At 43.6% G+C, this 18,795-nt stretch overlaps 1 protein-coding gene across 1 annotated transcript; it reads left to right on the forward strand.

Annotated features, from left to right (window-relative positions):
• The first annotated feature begins 1,697 nt into the window (after positions 1–1,697).
• Positions 1,698–16,298, forward strand: LOC104214219 (uncharacterized). The gene is made up of 5 exons (XM_009763864.2): positions 1,698–2,162; positions 2,274–2,533; positions 2,631–2,724; positions 2,837–2,948; positions 15,862–16,298. The coding sequence occupies exons 1-5, from the start codon at positions 2,027–2,029 to the stop codon at positions 16,052–16,054; spliced, it is 795 nt and encodes a 264-aa protein (XP_009762166.1). The 5' UTR covers positions 1,698–2,026; the 3' UTR covers positions 16,055–16,298.
• Positions 16,299–18,795: the final 2,497 nt, after the last annotated feature.

An 18,795-nucleotide genomic window follows, 5' to 3' on the forward strand; every position in this document is an offset into this window, starting at 1 on the left:
ATAGATTGCTGACAGGTTGCAAGACTTCTCTGACTTTCTTGATCAACAAGAAGTGCATATGCTTTGTTGATGCTAGGTACATGAGACATCATCATAATTTGGCTTCTGGCCTGGGCATAGGTTTCATTCAAACCTATCAGAAATTGCAGTAACCTATTAGCTTCAAAATGCTGAGAATATTTTTTAGATTTAGGACAAGGCATGAGTGCATCAAATTTATCCCACAGATCTTTCGATTTAGAGAAATAATCAGCAATTGTCATGGTTCCTTGAGTAAGACTATGGATTTCTCTATGAAGATATAGAACTCTAGAGCCATTGAATTTATTAAATCTTTCCTTGAGATCCTCCCAAACCTTATGAGCATCACAAGCATACAGAACACTACTCAATAAGCCAGGTCTAATTGAATTCATGATCCCTGGTAGAATAACAACATCAACCTTTTCCCATTGATCATGTAACTCAGGTTCAAATCTAATTTTAGGAAATCGACCATTAACAAAACCTAATTTGCTCTTACCTAAAAGGCCAATTCTCATAGCACGACTCCATAGAGCATAATTATCTGATCTAGTCAACTGAAGTGAAATTAGTGTACTTCCTGGAGTATCGGTTGGCTGTAAGAACAAAAGATGATTATGATCGATTATTGAAAAACTTGTGGTGCCTGTGCCCAAATCACCATTTACAGTGTTAGGAGGAACAGGTACACTACTCGAGGGACTCGACTCATCTCCAATTGCCATTTTCTAGTAGCAAAGTACTCGCCGATCAGTTGAATTGAACAAATTTTGCAAAATTCTCTCCCAATTCATAAACCCTAGCTCCTTTTAGCTCAGATGAACTCTACGACAATTCAACTAGAAATTATTAAACTGAAGTTTCTGAGAAGACCAGAGCAAACTAGAGTAGCGATGAGGACTTACGTCGGTGGCTCAGATACCATGTTAACAACCATATCCATTAACGAGAGAGAAAGAAATAATAGATCGAGAGAGAATTGAGAAGAATGAAGAACAGATTTGAAGGAAAATTGGAAATGCAAAATCGTATCTTTTCTATTCTTTGAACACTGTATATATACAATAAATTAACTAACTAACTCTTAACTTCCTAACTACATATTCAGCCGCCTAACTGCAATCAAGTTTACTAACTAACTAAGGTTAGTTATCAGCTTGTGTCTTAGTCTAGCTAACAACTACTTATTAACTAACATTTGCTCGAATTATTTTAATTTTCTAAAATTTAAACGTTTAATTGAAGAGTGGCAATGTGATGGAGCTTTTCCTTACAATTGAGCTAGAGTTAGATCCCGAATAGCTATCTTACACCTATCATATCATGACCCTTATTTCTCCCATTCATTATTTTTGTGTTGCTCAACTCTTGTCTTTCCGTAATCAATTATTAATTGTTGTAGTTTTAATAGTTAATGTTAGTTCATAATAATTCCAAATCAAATTGTTGATCATCCTGAATATTAGCATTTAGGCCAAAAATTACTAGAATATTATTTAACTCCAATCCATGTGAAAACGATACATAATCTATACTTTCTCTATATTTAATAGAGCGGTGACAGGGAAATAAAGAAAAGAAAAGGCATTTATATTTTTGGCGACCAACACTTATTAATGGGAATTGAAACTTGACAGAAGCTCAATCATTAGGATGGAAGTGAGGAGTGTACTAGTCCATACTTTCTATATACACCACCATATTACTTAATCTGGAAAGACCATTCAGCTCCATTAAACTATACTAGTAGTATATATATTGCCTCTCCCAAAGGAAGCAGCAGACTTTAGAAAGCGACAGCAGGACACAATATCTAGGCGTATCCACAAACATCCCCACTATTATAAGTCTGTATTATCTAGGGTCTACATACGGGTTGGAAATTATCAATTTTAGCTCAAGCACAAGTAGCTGCATTTGATTTCGGTTTCAAAGACCTATTTCTACGTGTTCATATAATTAAGTGAGAAGATAAAGTGGCGCCGTAAGTTTAAAAAAGAAGATGAGGAACATGGCCAGTTCTGCCTCATCCAAAGGCATCGCCGCAATTGTGGGCGTAGGGCCTAATCTTGGCCGTTCCATCGCTCGCAAGTTCGCCCACGAAGGCTATACAGTCGCTATACTCGCCCGTGACTTGGGTCGGTCAGAAGCGGATTCAGGATTTAATACTTTAAATATTGAAAGTTTTGAGCTCTTCGAAAATGCAGTTAATTGGAGCTATACTTAAAACTCTCTGTTTATTGTAACAGGTAGATTATCAAGATTTGCTGACGAGATAGCAAGAGAAGAAAAGGCGCAAGTGTTTGCTATCCGAATCGATTGCTCCGATTCACGAAGCGTAAGAGAAGCATTTGAGGGAGTTTTATCTCTTGGTTTTGTGGAAGTCTTGGTTTACAATGCATACCTGCCAGTTTCTTGGAACCCCACAAATTTTACAGACATTAAGGTCGAACTTTTTGAAAAATCGATAGCCGTTTCCTCCGTTGGGGCCTTCCACTGCGCTCAACAGGTCCAAAAATTTTACACTGGATATACAGATTTCAGTTGTATATATTAACGATGACTTAAGTTATATGCACTGACAGTAGTATAATATAAATTTTCAGGTACTACCAGGAATGGTGGAAAGAGGAAGAGGGACGGTTCTCTTCAGTGGTTGCTCAGCTTCTCTTAATGGCATTGCCGGCTACTCTGAATTATGTAAGTCATATAGTTTTTTTTTTCTTTGGTCATTTTCACTTTTTTAGTTGCATTGAAATTTTCAGTTTGGTTCGATGATATTAAGGAACAAACTAAACAAGAAAAATCACAGGCTGTGGAAAGTTTGCAATGAGAGCCTTATCGCAATGTCTAGCAAGAGAGTTTCAACCACTTGGAATACACGTGGCACATGTCATCATCCACGGCAACGTCGGCGCATCTCGGTTTGTCTTTGTCCTCTTTTCTCTTTTTTTGTGTTGTACATGTACTCCTTCACTTGTCCACTCATATATTCCTTACCGGTTATGGTAAGCTTTTCTGCTTACTGAAACTTCTCAATCAAAATTGTGCTTTACTTCATTTTTGTGCTAATTAGTGTTTGACTCAAAAGATATTAAATTTTTTTTAAACAAATCAATCAAAGATAAAGAAGTAAATTTTGGCTAAGTATAATAATCTTTAAAAGAAAAGATGGATAAGGAGGAGACGGGTAATAAGATTTCTGTGCCGATCTAATTTTGGCCAAATCTTCTCATTCGTCAGTAATATTATAACCAGTATTTTTTTATATCCCCCCTTTTTACAAGGTTACTGTCCACTATATATACAATGAGAGAAACCCTTCTAAGCTGTTAAAGACACGTTACAAAGAATATTCGCATGAATATTCCTAATGTCCCCTAATGAGCTCGTACTATTACAAGGGTCGTACGGTCTCTTGTTTGCCTTAAGGCCGTCTCCCGCAGGATATCGTGTCAAGGAGACCCCATCATTCGTCGTACTCGTCGTTGGTCGTGGTTGGTCAAATTTGGACCCATACAGTTAGTCCCTCCGCTTGTCGGGGTCGCAACTGTGTGCGTCCTCGATAAGCAGACATCATGCGTTCCTATGGAGAAATTTGATCCTTCAAGGCGTTATGACATGGGCAATGGGGGACGGTCAGCGTGCTTAGCAAGACTCCGGGTAATACATTTTACCGGGAAATGATATCACCTTCACGTGTGTCATCATTACGCATGTTTTCGAGGTAGGAGTCGTTGGCGCTACTCTGTGACCCTCCGGTTCGATTCTGGAGCCACCCAACCCTATAAATAGGTGGAGGGTTTGTTTTTTCGAAAGTTCTTGGCCATTTCACTCCTGATAACCTCCCCTTATTCCTCTGGGCTTGCCTTGATGCCCTTCTGCTTCTTCTTCTCACATTTTTCACTCGCATCTACTTCCTCCTCCTTTTTTACATTGATATCTCTTTGAGCGAAATCATGCCAAGGTCACATCATTCTCGTGAAGGGGTTCCTAAGGCCACCCCATTGTCCATGGCGCCCCCTTTAGGCGATGAAGATACGGTGGTAGAAGAGGGTGACAGTCTCCCTACGGTGGAGAAGTTACTACCGAGATACCCCATGTCTCGAAGTGACTTCCTCAAAGATCCCCCTTCTACTCCCGCCCCCGTACTTTCTGAGATGGAGCAGGTTCACCTTGACGCTCTTCATATAAAATATAGCATTCTCGCTCACGTTGACATGATTCCGGCGGGGGGAGATTTTGTAGATGTCCACAGGCCTGGGTACTGCGCTTTCTATGAGTACCCTTTCGTGATTGAATACACTTTTCCTCTCTTCCCATTAGCGGAAGAGTTCTACAGGTTCTACCAAGTTTTCCCGGCACAACTTTCGTCGTATACTCTTAAGGTGCTTCTACTATTGACCAAGTATGCGGAGTTGGCGGAATGTAACGTTTCTATCCACCACCTCTTGCACCTGTTCTCACCTAGCTTCCACAGAGGTACCATGGCGCATTTGAGGCACCGTGGCACGAAAGGGCTGGTAGTTGGGACAGACGACCGAGCAAGTCGCAAGTTTTGGCAAAAGTACTTCTTTGTCAAAACGAAACTTATTGTTGGTATTCATCATGAAGTTTGTTTGCTTCTCGTTTGCAGCTATGGGACGTTTACCCCGCCCTATTGTGGGCACAGGGGATTGGGTAGCTCGTCTGTTACCCCATGCATCGGAAATCCGAGATTGGCCTTCCTTCGTAAAGCGTCACGACCCTAAAGTTCCACTGGAGAGTGTTTTCCCTTTACCACTTCGGTGGTTATATATCTTCGTCTACTAATTCGACTTCTTCGTGATGGCAGGTTGAGGAGCATCCAGGCGGAGGGCGTCTGTCCCCGCATTTCGACAGGCCGTTACCACCGTGGACACGCAATTTGTTTTGAGTGAATCTATTCGAGAGGGTCGTCATCAACCTGTTCAATTAGAAGGCCCCTCTCGAGTCGTGGTCGTGTGGGAGGAGGCTTCTTCAATGCCGGTCCCCCACCTCTTGGACGAATCCTCCAATGGGGATGAGCCATTATCGAGAAAAAAGAGGAGAATGAAGCTCGGGAAGGGTGTGGCGGTCAATGCTGATAGAAGTAGGGCATCGCAGACGGCACATATGCCCGTATTTATGGCCGATGCTATATTATCGGAGAGATCTCCTCAAATAGAGGGGGTTTACCTAAGAGCCGGCTCTGTACGCTATGCTGAGGGTGGCGCATCGTCAATGTTGGAGGCCGTCACGTCGAGGGCAAAGGCTAAGGTTCAGATGTTGACCCGGAGGAAGTCAACGAGTTCGTGGGTCGCCATACTCACATGGAGGTCAGAGCGAAGGGGTTCGATCGTCACATAGTCATCCCAGGGAACTATAACTTACAGTCGAACTATGAGCAAGTGGCGTCCATTCTAGCTCCTCTATGTGTTGCCCCTGAAAACGGGTGCTCAGGGCAATGAGTGATGTGGAGTTGTCTCAGAACGTTGCCAGTATGGCCTTGCGGGTAGGTGCCTTTCCTTTTTTTTTTGTCGTTGAGCTTGTGCGGCGATTGTCGACCTGTACTTTGTTTTTAACTTCTCTTTTCTTCTGTGCTAGACCCTCATCATGGAGACTGAGCGTAAGCGTCGGGGGAGGAAGAGGATGGCCGTTTATGGGAAGATGTCGTCCAAATTCTAACCGTACCATGCTAAGCACCATGCGATGGCCGATATTTACAATTAGGATCCTGAGTTTCAACTGTTTTGCGAAAGGCTCAAACAAATGGAGGAATTGGAGCACAAGATCGAAAAGCTGAGGGAGCAGGACGAGGAGCTTGTGAAGGCTGTCGCCCGTAACAGTGAGCTTGAGGCCTCCCTCAAGGTGAAGGAGGACGAGCTCGAGTTGAGCAGGGGGGGCGATGGCTGAGAATGCTGATTTACAAGCAAATGTGGCCAGTTTAACCGCTAAACAGAGTGCGAAGGCGGCGGAGATTGAGGGACTTAAGGGTGAGCTGGTGGACGGTGTTGATAAGCTAGCGGCAGCTATTTCTGGAACGACGTCTTTGGAGAATGCCCTTCATGTTTGTAAGTCGAAGCTGACTGAGGAGAAGGGGGCCTCTAGTCTTAAGGTCGCGGGGCTTGAAGCGCGTGTTAGGGAGTTAGAGGCAGAGCTATCCACATTGAATGGGCAAGTGGCCTCGCTAAGGGCGGATGATGCAAATCGACGCTCTCAACCTTCTACGTCTCGTGCCTCGGCCGACCCGGTCGTTCCTCGTCGTCTATATGAGTTGTGGGTTATGGCTGAGGCCCGACTTGATGTGTACAAGGCTTTCCACGCCGAGGGGAGGGCAACCAAAGCGGAACTTCAAACCATGCATAACGAAGCTCGTGAGGCATGCAGGTATGATCCTCTTACACCTGACGAAGATGATATCAATTCTGACGATGCGAACCGCCTTGCTTCGGACTCTTGGTATGAGGATGCTTATCCCCCTAGGGGTGATGTGTTATTTTTTGTTAGTAATTTTTTTTTGTCTTGGGGCTTTTGTAGGGGCATGTTTGAGCCCGTCTGTAAGGATAAATGTAAATAATATTTTGGTGCAATGTAGAATTTGATTTTATCGATTTGTTGGTGTTCTTTATAGTGTTTATGGTGTCTGGGATACCTGACGAGCTTATTGAGTCGATTAAGCTTTTAGGCGAGGATGATTCCCCCCTTTGGGATGCTGCTTCGAACTACTGTAGAAGTACAATCCTGTCGTAGTTCGAATGAGGTCGAACTCGTGTCTTCGTCAATGGCCTTGGCCATTGGGATGTTGCTTCGAACTGTCATCGAAGTAGTATCTCGTTGTAGTTCGAACGAGGTCGAACTCATATTTTCGTCAATGGCCTTGGCCATTGGGATGTTGCTTCGAACTACCATCGAAGTAGTATCCCGTCGTAGTTCGAACGAGGTCGAAGTCATATTTTCGTCGATGGCCTTGGCCATTGGGATGTTGCTTCGAACTGTCATCGAAGTAGTATCCTGTCGTAGTTCGAACGAGGTCGAACTCATATTTTCGTCGATGGCCTTGGCATTGGGATGTTGCTTCGAACTGTCGTCGAAGTAGTATCCCGTCGTAGTTCGAACGAGGTCGAACTCATATTTTCGTCAATGGCCTTGGCCATTGGGATGTTTCTTCGAACTGTTGTCGAGGTAGTATCTCGTCGTAGTTCGAACGAGGTCGAACTCATATTTTCGTCGATGGCCTTGGCCATTGGGATCTTGCTTCGAACTATCGTCAAAGTAGTATCCCATCGTTGTTCGAACGAGGTCGAACTCATATTTTCGTCGATGGCCTTGGCTATTTCTTGTTGGAGGTTTGATCATATTCCCGTAGGAAAACACATGTCGACCCTATACATACGATGGAGATTTGATTATATTCTTGTGAAAATTACAAGTCGACTATGTACATACAATGGAGATTAAGTCAACCCTGTACCTACGATGGAGATTTGATTATATTCTTGTGAGAATTACATGTCGACTCTTTACATACAATGAAGATTTGATTATCTATATCCAGTCCCTTCATTACTTCGCCCCAGAGACCGTGTCGACGGGCAGGGTAATGAATAATACTTCGAACTTCAAGATGTCTCCTTCATTGCCTCATTAAAAACCTGACCAGGAAAACCCGATTGGGACAAAACCCGGATGAGGGAAAAAGAGTACGACTTAGGTGGCACCCTTTTTTTTTAAAAGTGGAAGTATTTGAGATGGGCGACATTCTAGTTGTTTTGGAGTAGTTTACCCTCCATTGTCTCTAACTGGAATGCTCCTTTATTTGTTGTGGTTGTGATTTTGTATTGTCCGTCCCAGTTTGTTCCCAATTTTCCTTCATTAGGATCTTTTGCTGCTTGTGCTTTAGCCTTGAGGACGTAATCTCCGACTTTGAGCGGTCGCACTTTGGCCTTCTTGTTGTAGTACCTTTCCACTTGTTGCTTTTAGGCTACCATTCTTATGTGGGCCATGTCTCTCAGTTCTTCGACATCATCCAGGTCTTGTAGCATGCTTTCGTTGTTGCTTGTTCCGTTCTCGTTGGAGTATATCAAACTAGGCTCTCCGGCCTCGACGGGTATAACTGCGTCAGTCCTGTAGACTAGTGAAGACGGCGTCTCACCCGTACTGGTTTTTGGTGTGGTGTGATATGCCCATAATACTTCCGGTAGTAGTTCAGGTCATAGCCCTTTGGCATCCTCGAGCTTCTTTTCCAATATATTCAGTATTACTTTATTGGAGGATTCGGCTTGACCTTTGTCGGCGGGATGATACGGCGTGGAAAGTATTCGTTTGATATGCCATTTCTCAAAAAACTCGGTCGTTTTCTTTCCGACAAACTGAGGCCCGTTGTCGCAACTGATTTCTTTGGGGATGTCGAAACGGCATATTATGTTTTTCCATATGAACGCGATGAATCTGCGTGTATGCACCTACTTCCACCCATTTAGAAAAATAACCAGTCAAAACCAAAAGGAAATATACCTTGCCTTGTCCGACTGTGAGGGGTCCAACTATGTCCATCCCCCACTTTATGAATGGCCATGGTGAAATGACAGAATGAAGGGGTTCCCCTGCTTGATATATTATAGGGCCGTACTTCTGACACTGTTCACAATTCCTGACGTAGTCCGCGACTTCTTTTTTCATGGTGGGCCAGTAGTATTCGGCACGAATGAGGCATCAGATGAGGGCGCGATTTCCTGTGTGGGCGACGCAGTGCCCTTCGTGTACTTCTTCCAATACTCGTCTTATTTGGTTTGGACCAAGGCATTTGGCCAGGGGGCCGCCGAACGTTCTTTTGTAGGGATCACCGTTTACAATGTTGTATCTGGTTGCCTGTATCCGAAGCTTTTTGGCTTCCTTCTTATCTTGCGGGAGTGTTCCATCGTGCAAATATGCTACGAGGCGGTTTCGCCAGTCCCAAGTCAGGTTTACTGAGTGTACCTCAACGTGGTCTATGGCGGAATGGAGAAGGGTGACCACGTTTTCCTTGTTGATATTTTTAGTGGTTGCCGCTAGCTTGGCGAGGCCGTCTGCTTCGATATTTTGCACCCTGGGTATTTGGTCTAGGCGGCATTCATCGAATTCTGGCAGTAGTTTGTGAATTTCTGACTGGTACTTTTGTAGTCACTGTTCTTTGATTTGGAAAGTCCCGGTGACTTGGTTCGCCACGAGTTGAGGGTCGCAATGGAGGACGAGTCGTCGGACGCCGTATTTGAGGGCTAATTTCAATCCTACAATCACAGCTTCGTACTCGGCCTCGTTGTTAGTCATCTTGGGGCATCGTATGGACTGGCGAATTACTTCGCCCGTAGGAACTTCGAGGACGAGTCCCAATCTCAATCCCGAGGCACTAGAAGCACCATCGGTGTAGAGGACCCAAAGGTCGGGGTGTGCGGAAGCGCTCCGCGCTTCCTGCTCTACTTCAGACAATATTTTCGAGCTGAAATCAGCAACGAAATCGGCGAGCACCTGCGACTTAATGGCAGTTCATGGTTGGTATGTTATATCATGCTCGCTTAGTTCTATGGCCCATTTGGCCAATCTACCCGATAACTCTGGTTTGTGTAGGATACCCCTTAGGGGGAAGGTTGTCACCACTTTGATGAGGTGACATTGAAAATATGGTCTAAGCTTTTGTGAAGCTTGACTAATGCTAAAGCTAGTTTTTCAAGGTGAGGTTACCTCATTTCAGCATCGATTAACATTTTGCTGATATAGTAAATCAGAGATTGCGTACCTTCGAGCTCACGGACCAAGACTGCGCTCACGGCGACTTAGGAGACCGCTAGATACACAAGTAGACATTCCCCTGGGTCTTCCTTGACGAGTAGGGGTGGCGAATATAGATACGGTTTTAGTTTTCTCAGGGCGTCGACACATTCTGCATTCCATTGCAGTCTGTGGTCTTTTCTTAGCACATTGAAGAATTTGTGGCATCCATACGATGATCGTGAAATGAACCTTGACAGGGCGTCTATTCGTCCTGTTAATTTCTGCACCTATTTTTTTATGGTCAGTACTTGCGGTATTCCTTCGATGGCTCTAATCTGGTCCGGGTTGACCTCGATACCCCTTTGTGACACTAGAAAACCAAGGAACTTTCCTGAAGTTACACCAAAGGCGCATTTTTTCGGGATTCAGCTTCATCCTGTATTGCATCAATATCTCGAAGGCTACCTTCAGATGGCCAATATGATCCTCCTTCTTTGTTGATTTTACCAGCATGTCGTCGATGTAAACCTCCATGGTCTTACCGAGTTGTTCTTTGAACATCTTGGCGACTAACCTTTGATATGTCGCCCCTGCATTCTTGAGCCCGAATGGCATTACCTTGTAGCAGTACGTTCCTTGGTGGGTGATGAAAGTGGTCTTTTCTTGATTTTCTTCCGCCATTAGGATTTGGTTGTAATCGGAATAGGCATTCAAAAAGCTAAGTAGTTCATGCCCCGTTGTTGCGTGGATGAGCTGATCGATGTGTCGTAGCGGAAAGGAATCTTTCGGGCATGCCTTGTTCAGGTTGGTGAAGTCAACACACATTCGCAATTTCCCATTCTTCTTTTTTACCATGACTACATTGGCGACCTATTGCAGGTATTTCGATTCCCTGATAGAACCGTTGGCGAGCAATTTATCAACCTCCTCGCTGACCGCCTCATTGATGGCGGCATTGAACTTTCTCCTAATTTGTCGTACCGGAGGGTAAAGAGGATCGATGTTCAGCCGGTGTGTGACGATATCCCTTGGGATTCCTGGCATATCTGAGTGGGAAAAGGCAAACAAGTTAGCATTGTTAGTTAAGAACTGATGATATTTACCTGGTTCTGAGAGGTTGTGCCTGACATAAGCCTTTTTCGTGCTATTGGTATTGTCCAGTCGAACGGAATCAAGATCTTCTACGGTTGCTTTGCAAACTTCTATGACGTCCGGGTCTTTGATGGCTTCTACTTGTGCGTCGGGTTTGGTTCTCGACACGGCTGATTGTTATACCTACGCACTTGCCCCTTTTAGTTATGTGGTGTGTGTGCAATCTTGGGATATCCGGTAGCATTCTTGGGCGGTGCATGGCTCGCCTAGGATGCTGAATATCCCCCATAGGGTGGGGAATTGATTACTTGATAGAAACTTGACGGGACGGCGTGCATGGCGTGTATCCATGGTCGTCCTATGATGGCATTGTAGGTTGTTTCTTGGTTCATGACGTGGAATGTCGTTTCCAGGGTGACTCCTCCTGCCAGGACAGGCAGCATTTCCCCAGAGGTTCGTTCCACTATATTATTAAAACCCGTTAGTGTTATTCAACGCGGTATTATTATTTCCTCAAGCCTCATCTGCGTGAGAACTCGTAGGTGAACAATACACGTGCCGCTTTCGTCATCCACCATTATTCTTTTTACATCGGTATCCGCGATGCGTAAAGTTATAACTAAAGCATCATATTGAGGGAAAGACAAACTGTCGGTATCCGACTTATCGAAGATGATACTGTCTTCGAGGTCGTCATACTGTTCGTGGGCAACCGTCCGTTTGAGTTTACGTGTGGTGGTGAATTTAACATGGTTGATTATCGTGTCATCGCCGCCGCCGATGATCATTTGTATGGTGCGAGATGGTGATGGTGACTTTGGAGGTCCTTGAGGTTGATCGCGTCCACGAGCGAAGTTGACCCTTCCTCGGTTTCTTAGCAGTTCTTTCAGGTATCCCTGGTTCGGCATTCTTACCACTTCTTGTCGCAGACCTATGCAATCTTCGGTATTGTGTCCTCTTTCCTGGTGGAATTCATATAGAACGTTCGACCTCCTAGTGCTCGGATCCGACTTCATCTTTTGCGGCCATTGCACCTTTGTGCCGAGCTTTTCCAGTGTGTACACTATTTATGAAGGAGAGACACAAAAGTTATGAGCAGATAACAGTGGAGGCATACCTCTTTCATTTCGGGGAGGGGGGGGGTGCGATGTGTCGAGGCACGACGTCTGCGTGTCGTGGAGGAGGTGGATTGGATGTTTGGATATAGGGCTGGTGTTTTTCTCGGTTGAAACGTGGTAGTTGGTCCCTTCGACTGTCATTATGGCGATCTCTCCTTGTCTCGGTTTGGACTAATGTTAACTGCTAGAGAGGACCGTTCAGGTCATCCTCGTCTGCCCTTACTTCGGCGCAACAGGCATTATGGATTTCTTCCCACGTGGTAGGAGGATACTTCATGAGTCTACTTAGTAGCTTTTTGGTTGCTTTCGACCCGTTTCTGTTCAGCCGTTTTGAAAGGCTGCTACTGACATCCCTTCTAACACGTTCGGTAGGCTCATCCTTACCTTGTTGAATCGGGCTAGGAAGTCCCGAAGTCCCTTGCTCGTCGTCTGCCTGACGGCGAAGATATCGTTGACCCTGGCCTCTGCCTTTTTTGCCCCCGCATGAGCGGTGACGAACTTATCTGCCATCTCTTCAAATGTTGATATCGATCGCGCTGGTAGTTGGGAATACCATGTCAGTGCTCCCCCTGTCAAAGTTTCGACAAACTTTTTCAGCAGTACGGACGACACCTGCTCCTTCGATAGATTGTTACCTTTTACTGCGGTAACGTAATGGATTAAGTGATCCTTCGGGTTCGTGGTGCCATCATATATTTTCAAATATGGCGACATTTTGAAAGTTTGCGGGATGGAATGGGAAGCTGCCCCTTCGCTATATGGTTGTTCGACGAATCGACCTACATCGCGTTTTGGTAATAACTTCGGAGCGCCTGGTATCTTATCAACCCTTTCCTGATGTTCCTTCATCTAGTCACAGAGTGTTTTGTTCTCATTTTCCATCTCTTCCATTTTCTTTAAGTTTGCCATAAGTGCATCGTTGCCTACATCAGTAACAACACGGGTGTTACCTGTTCGTGTAGTGTCTGGCTCATCGGCAACAACTGCGGTTTCTGCTGGTAATGTGCCTTCGGTATCTCTCTGAATAGGTTTCTCGAGCATGCTGCTCAAGGTGTTTGTCAACCATTCTTCTAATAACCTTTTCACGGACGGTGGCGTCTCTCCTACTGCGGATGTTGAGGTTTCCCTCTCGCGCAAGATCATTAGATCCTCGTGCGGGGGAGGTGAGATCTCTCCCTCAGGTGTAGCACTTGGTGTTGCGTTTTCGTTGTCTTCTCCACTGGCTTCGTTGAGGGAGTTCATGAGGTTGTTCGTGACACCTGCTATTGCCTTTAGCATTGCTTCTCCCTTTCCGGTCATTGTTGACCTTTATGAAGCTAAAGAGTGGTGATTATTTCTTTCAAGAATCTAGATGAAAACTACAATTTCAGCTATAAAAATCCCCACAGACGACGCCAAATTGTTTGATTCAAAACATATTGAAACCTTTTTGAACCAATCAATCAAAGATGAAGAGTTAAATCTTAGCTAAGTATAATAATCTCTAGAAAGAAAAATGGATAAGGAGGAGACGGCCGATCTAATTTTGGCCAAATCTTCTCATTCGTCAGTAATATTGTAACCAGTATTTTTTTATATCCCCCCTTTTTACAAGATTACTGTCCTCTATATATACAAAGAGCAAAACCCTTCTAAGCTGTCAAAGACACGTTACAAAGAATATTCGCAAGAATATTCCTAATGTCCCCTAATGGGCCCGTACTATTACAAGGGTCGTACGGTCTCTTATTTGCCTTAAGGTCGTTTCCTGCAGGACATCGGGTCAAGAAGACCCCATCATTCGTCGTACTCGTCATTGGTCGTGGTTTGTCAAATTTGGACTCATACGGTTACCTTTAAAACTAATTCTTTATCCAAAGAAGATGCAGGAATCTTTTAGTTGTATTTACCTTTACAACAATGACAAACTCAGATCAAAAAGTTTTTTTTGGATATTCCACGAGACGGAACTTTTATGGTAATTAAGGTTTCCTTGAGAAGCTGTTCTATATTCTGTTTATAGATTTTTTACACTGTTAGGTTATTTTAATTAACAATAATGGATAACGCTTCATGATACGCCTAATATGAGCAGTGGCGAAGCTAGAAATTTTTTCAAGGGTATTCAAATTTGAAAGAAGTGAAAAAAAAATCCCAATAAAGGGTATTTTATATGTGTTATATACCTCTAAAACGTAATATTCTGCCTACATACACAACGCAATTTTTGACGAAGGGTGGTCAGTTGACCACAATTGTGACCATGTGGCTTCGCCACTGAATATGAGTAATAACTTACTAGCAGAGGCGGACCTATGTGGTGAGGTGAGGGGTCATGTGACCCCGTTAGTCTCGACAAAAACTCTGTATATACATATTATATATATCTATATAATATGGAACCCCTTAAATATTTTAAGTGTGTCCCCAGAAACAAAGAAGCCGATGAGTGAAGTGGTTGATTTGTGGCCTTAAATTCCCAACTTTGCTGGGACGTATGTTCGAAACCCCCTTTGGCCCTTTAGCTTCTTTTTTTTTCCCTCCTTTCTATTTTTATTCTTTGAGTACAATATAATTTATATTTAATAGCAAATTGCTTTATCTTTTACTTTTATCTCTTTTTTTAATTCAATTATAATTTAGTACTAATATATAATAGTTAACTTTATTAATATTTTAGTTCTTTGATTACAATATAATTTATATTTAATAGCAAATTATTTTTTTACTTTTATCTTCTTCTTTTTTATTTCATTTATAGTTTAGTACTAATACACAATAGTCAAGTTAATTAATTTTATTCATTCTCTTCCCATAGCACCTATTTTGCGAAGAAATCTCTGTTTCTCATATATATATATATATATATATATATATATATATATATATATATATATATATATATAGTATTTTTTTTTCTTCTTTAGAATTTTATCGTTGGTGATTAGCATACAGTGGTGCCCCTTCGCGCTCAAATCCTGGGTCCGCCTCTGCTTACTAGAACTAATTAAATTGAATTGACCTCTGTGTATATATATAAATTGAATTTACCTCTGTGTATATCTGTAACCTAACTTAAATCCGAATTTTTTGAAGATCTAGCTAGTATCTCATAAATTGAACTTTCAAGTGGTGAAAGTCAGCCTCACTAAAGATTGTGGGCCAGAAAGATATAGTGAAATTCTTTAGCATTAATTAATGAACTGACTGCTGCTCCTACCAACCAGTGCTTTTTATGCCCCCCCCCCCCAAAAAAAAAAAAAGCAATTTTTACTTAATATGCCAGTAGGGCATAGATAAAGGAATAATACAGATAGGATTGGACTACAGTAATTTGCTACTTTGGCCTCAGAAGTTTACATACCAATGCCTGGAGCTTGTAGTCATTCTGTCCATCAAATTTCTCTATTGGTTTCTTGTTGGGTTAGAGCATGCATTGCTTGCTCTATGTGTGAGGCGAATTCATGATTTAATAAAGTTAGTAAATTCAAAATAAGTAAGTGATTTTATTATATATATACATTTTAAATTATTTTTGCATATGAAAATACTTAATTCAAGGCGAAAGCAATGGGTCAATTGGACCCACAGAATCTGCCTCTGGGGATCACCCTAATATGCTGCATATCTAGTATCAGGCCTCTAAAATGGTTTTGAGTTCTTCCCAAAAGCATGAATAAACTACCGTCAAACATCTCTATAACAACCTCATTTGTTCAGGATTTTTTTGGCTGTTATAGTGTAGTGCCGTTATAGAGAACGTACATTATTAGTAACATATATAGCATGAAAATTGGTTCCATAAAAATTTGACTTTTATATGAATGCTTATTATATAAGATGCATGTTGTTATAATGTTAGCATATGTTAAGGTGCTACTTTTTGGAGTTGTGCTTGCAGGGGATCAATGGTATCGACTTCACAGAATAGACTGTTGGTTGGTGAACAACAGCAACAACAACAAAGTGGAGGAAGGGACGGTTTGATGGATCCGGACGCGCTGGCACAGACCTACTGGCACTTACACATTCAAGACAGATCTGCTTGGACACAAGAGATCGATCTCCACCCCTCCAATCCAAGATACATGTAGAAAGAAATGAAATACCTGCCTTTTCTTGAATCATTAATAATTCAAATGCCCATATGTTCTTTTCCTTTGTTATGTGATTCTGGTTAACAACAAAGTGGCAAGGCTCAAAGCTGAGTCACTGCCATTAATGTCGCCCATGTGTACTATATATATGGCCTACTAAGTTAGACATTTTCGATTTAGTTGTGGTATTGTGTGATTGATTGGGACACTATGTAAATTTGATTTGCTTTGGAATTGTAAAAGTAGAATTTGAAGGAACATGAATGAGATCTTCGCACGAGTTTTGAGAGGGGAAGTTATTTGACTCAAAAGATATAGAAATATTTTTCAATAAATCAATCAAAAAAGATAGAAAGGGTAAATCCTAGCTAAAGATAATTAACTTTAGATCCGAGATAAATAATATGAATAGAAAAACATAGCCGAGTATAAGTATTAATCGTGATTATGGTCAGATGTAATAGCATAAACAAAGATGCATTAAGTAACATTAAGTGACAATAAAATGTAAATAAAGGAAAAAATTCACCTAATCTTGAGTAAGACGGATCTTCTTTCATTTTATAAAGACGAATGATAGACAAATACAAGAACCTTAGGACCCTTTTTGGATCCGAAGAAGGTATGGGATCACAGATCCTCCAGAGAGGTGTGTTTACATATTTTCTAGAGAGATGGAGAGGGAGAGGGAGAGAGCCCCCCTTTTTTGGAAGTCCTCCCTTCCTATTAATAAGGAGTATCCATAGAAAATCCTAAAAAAGTACAATTAGAGGGAATATTTAGTAGAATATTCCCTTTGAGGATTCCAAAGCAAACTAGCTATTTCATCGTTGTCCGACTTCGGTCTTATTGATGATTGTCCGACCTCGGCTATTGATGACTCTTCGACCTCGGTCTTATTGATGACTGTCCGACTTCGGCTATTAATGACTGTCCGACCTCGGCTATTGATGATTGTCCGACCTCGGCCTTATGTTTGTCTGACCTCGGCCTTATGTTTGTCCGACCTCGGCCTGTCCAACCTCGGCCTTATGTCTGTCCGACCTCGGCCTTATGTCTCCGCGTGCCGAATTTCTCTGATCTAATTTTGACACATACAGTTAGTCCATCCGCTTATTGAGGTCATCTCTTGGTCGAGCTCGGTGAGCGCACTTCATTTATCGTAGTTCGAGGAATTCGGATGGGAAGGTCGACTAGTGTGGATCGCGGCTGAGGGTGCCGATCTTTAGGTCAAAGTGGTATCCCCGCGGGCTGAACTTTAGCAGAGTTTGATTAGGTCCAATGACTCGAGCGATGACTCGATCGAGAGGATGGTAGAGTTGGGGAAGGCCGCCGAGGCCGGGATGGCAGCTTCGGTAAGAATGGCGGCATCGGAGGAGGTCATTCGCGTCCTCGGATCTGGACGGGTGAGTAGGCCGAATGTGAATTCGGATGAGGTCGCCGAATGTAAATTCGGGCGAGGTCGAATGTTGATTCGGGCGAGGTCGAAAGTTGATTCGGGCGAGGCCAAATGTTGATTCGGACGAGGCCGAATGTTGATTCGGACGAGGTCGGATGTTGATTCGGACGAGGCCGGAGGTTTATTCGGACAAGGCCGAATTCTTCTTTTTGGTGATGCCTCTTGGTTGTAGGGGTGTTATTTCGATCTGGTCGAAATGTTAACCCATCGTGGTTCGAACTAGGTTGACCTCTTCTTTTTTGGCGATGCCCCTTGGCTGTAGGGGTGTTATTTCGAGCTGGTCGAAATGTTAACCCGTCGTGGTTCAAACGAGGTCGACCTCTTCTTTTTTGGCAATGGCCCTTAGCCGTAGGGGTATAATTTCAAGCTGGTCAAATGTTAACCCGTCGTGGTTCGAACGAAGTCGACCTCTTCTTTTTTGGCGATGGCCCTTAGCCGTACGGGGTCGACCTTCTTCTTTTTTAGCGATGGCCCTTGGACGTAGGGGTCGACCTCTTCTTTTTTGGCGATGACTCTTGGTCGTACGTGATCGACCTCCTCTTTTTTGGCGATGGCCCTTGGCCGTAAGGGTCGATCTTTTCTTTTTTGGTGATAACTCTTGGCCATACAAGATCGACCTCCTCTTTTTTGGCGATGGATCTTAGCCGTATGGCGATGTCCCTTGGCCGTACGGGGTCGACCTCCTCTTTTTTGGCGATGACCCTTGGCCGTACGGGGTCGACCTTCTTCTTTTTTGGCGATGGCCCTTGGCCGTAGGGGCCGACCTCCTCTCTTTTGGCGATGGCTCTTGAACGTACGGGGTCGACCTCCTCTTTTTTGGCGATGGCCCTTGGCCAAACGGGGTCGACCTCCTCTTTGGCGATGACCCTTGGCCATAGGGGTCGACCTCCTCTTTTTGGCGATGGCTCTTGGCCGTACGGGGTCGACCTCCTCTTTTTGGCGATGGCTCTTGGCCATACGTGGTCGACCTTTTTCTTTTTTGGCAATGGCCCTTGGCCGTAGGGGTCGACCTCTTCTTTTTTGGCGATGGCTCTTGGCCGTACAGGGTCGACCTCCTCTATTTTGGCGATGGCCCTTGGCCGTAGGGTCGACCTCTTTTTTTTTGCGATGGCTCTTGGCCGTACGGGGTCGACCTCCTCTTTTTGGCGATGGCTCTTGGCCGTACGAGGTCGACCTCCTCTTTTTGGGCGATGACCCTTGGCCGTACGGGGTCGACCTCCTCTTTTGGGGCGATGGCCCTTGGCCGTACGGGGTCGGCCTCCTTTTTTTGGCGATAGCC

The sequence above is a fragment of the Nicotiana sylvestris genome, chromosome 2 (genome assembly GCF_000393655.2).
Source record: "Nicotiana sylvestris chromosome 2, ASM39365v2, whole genome shotgun sequence".
NCBI classification, from domain to species: Eukaryota; Viridiplantae; Streptophyta; class Magnoliopsida; order Solanales; family Solanaceae; genus Nicotiana; species Nicotiana sylvestris.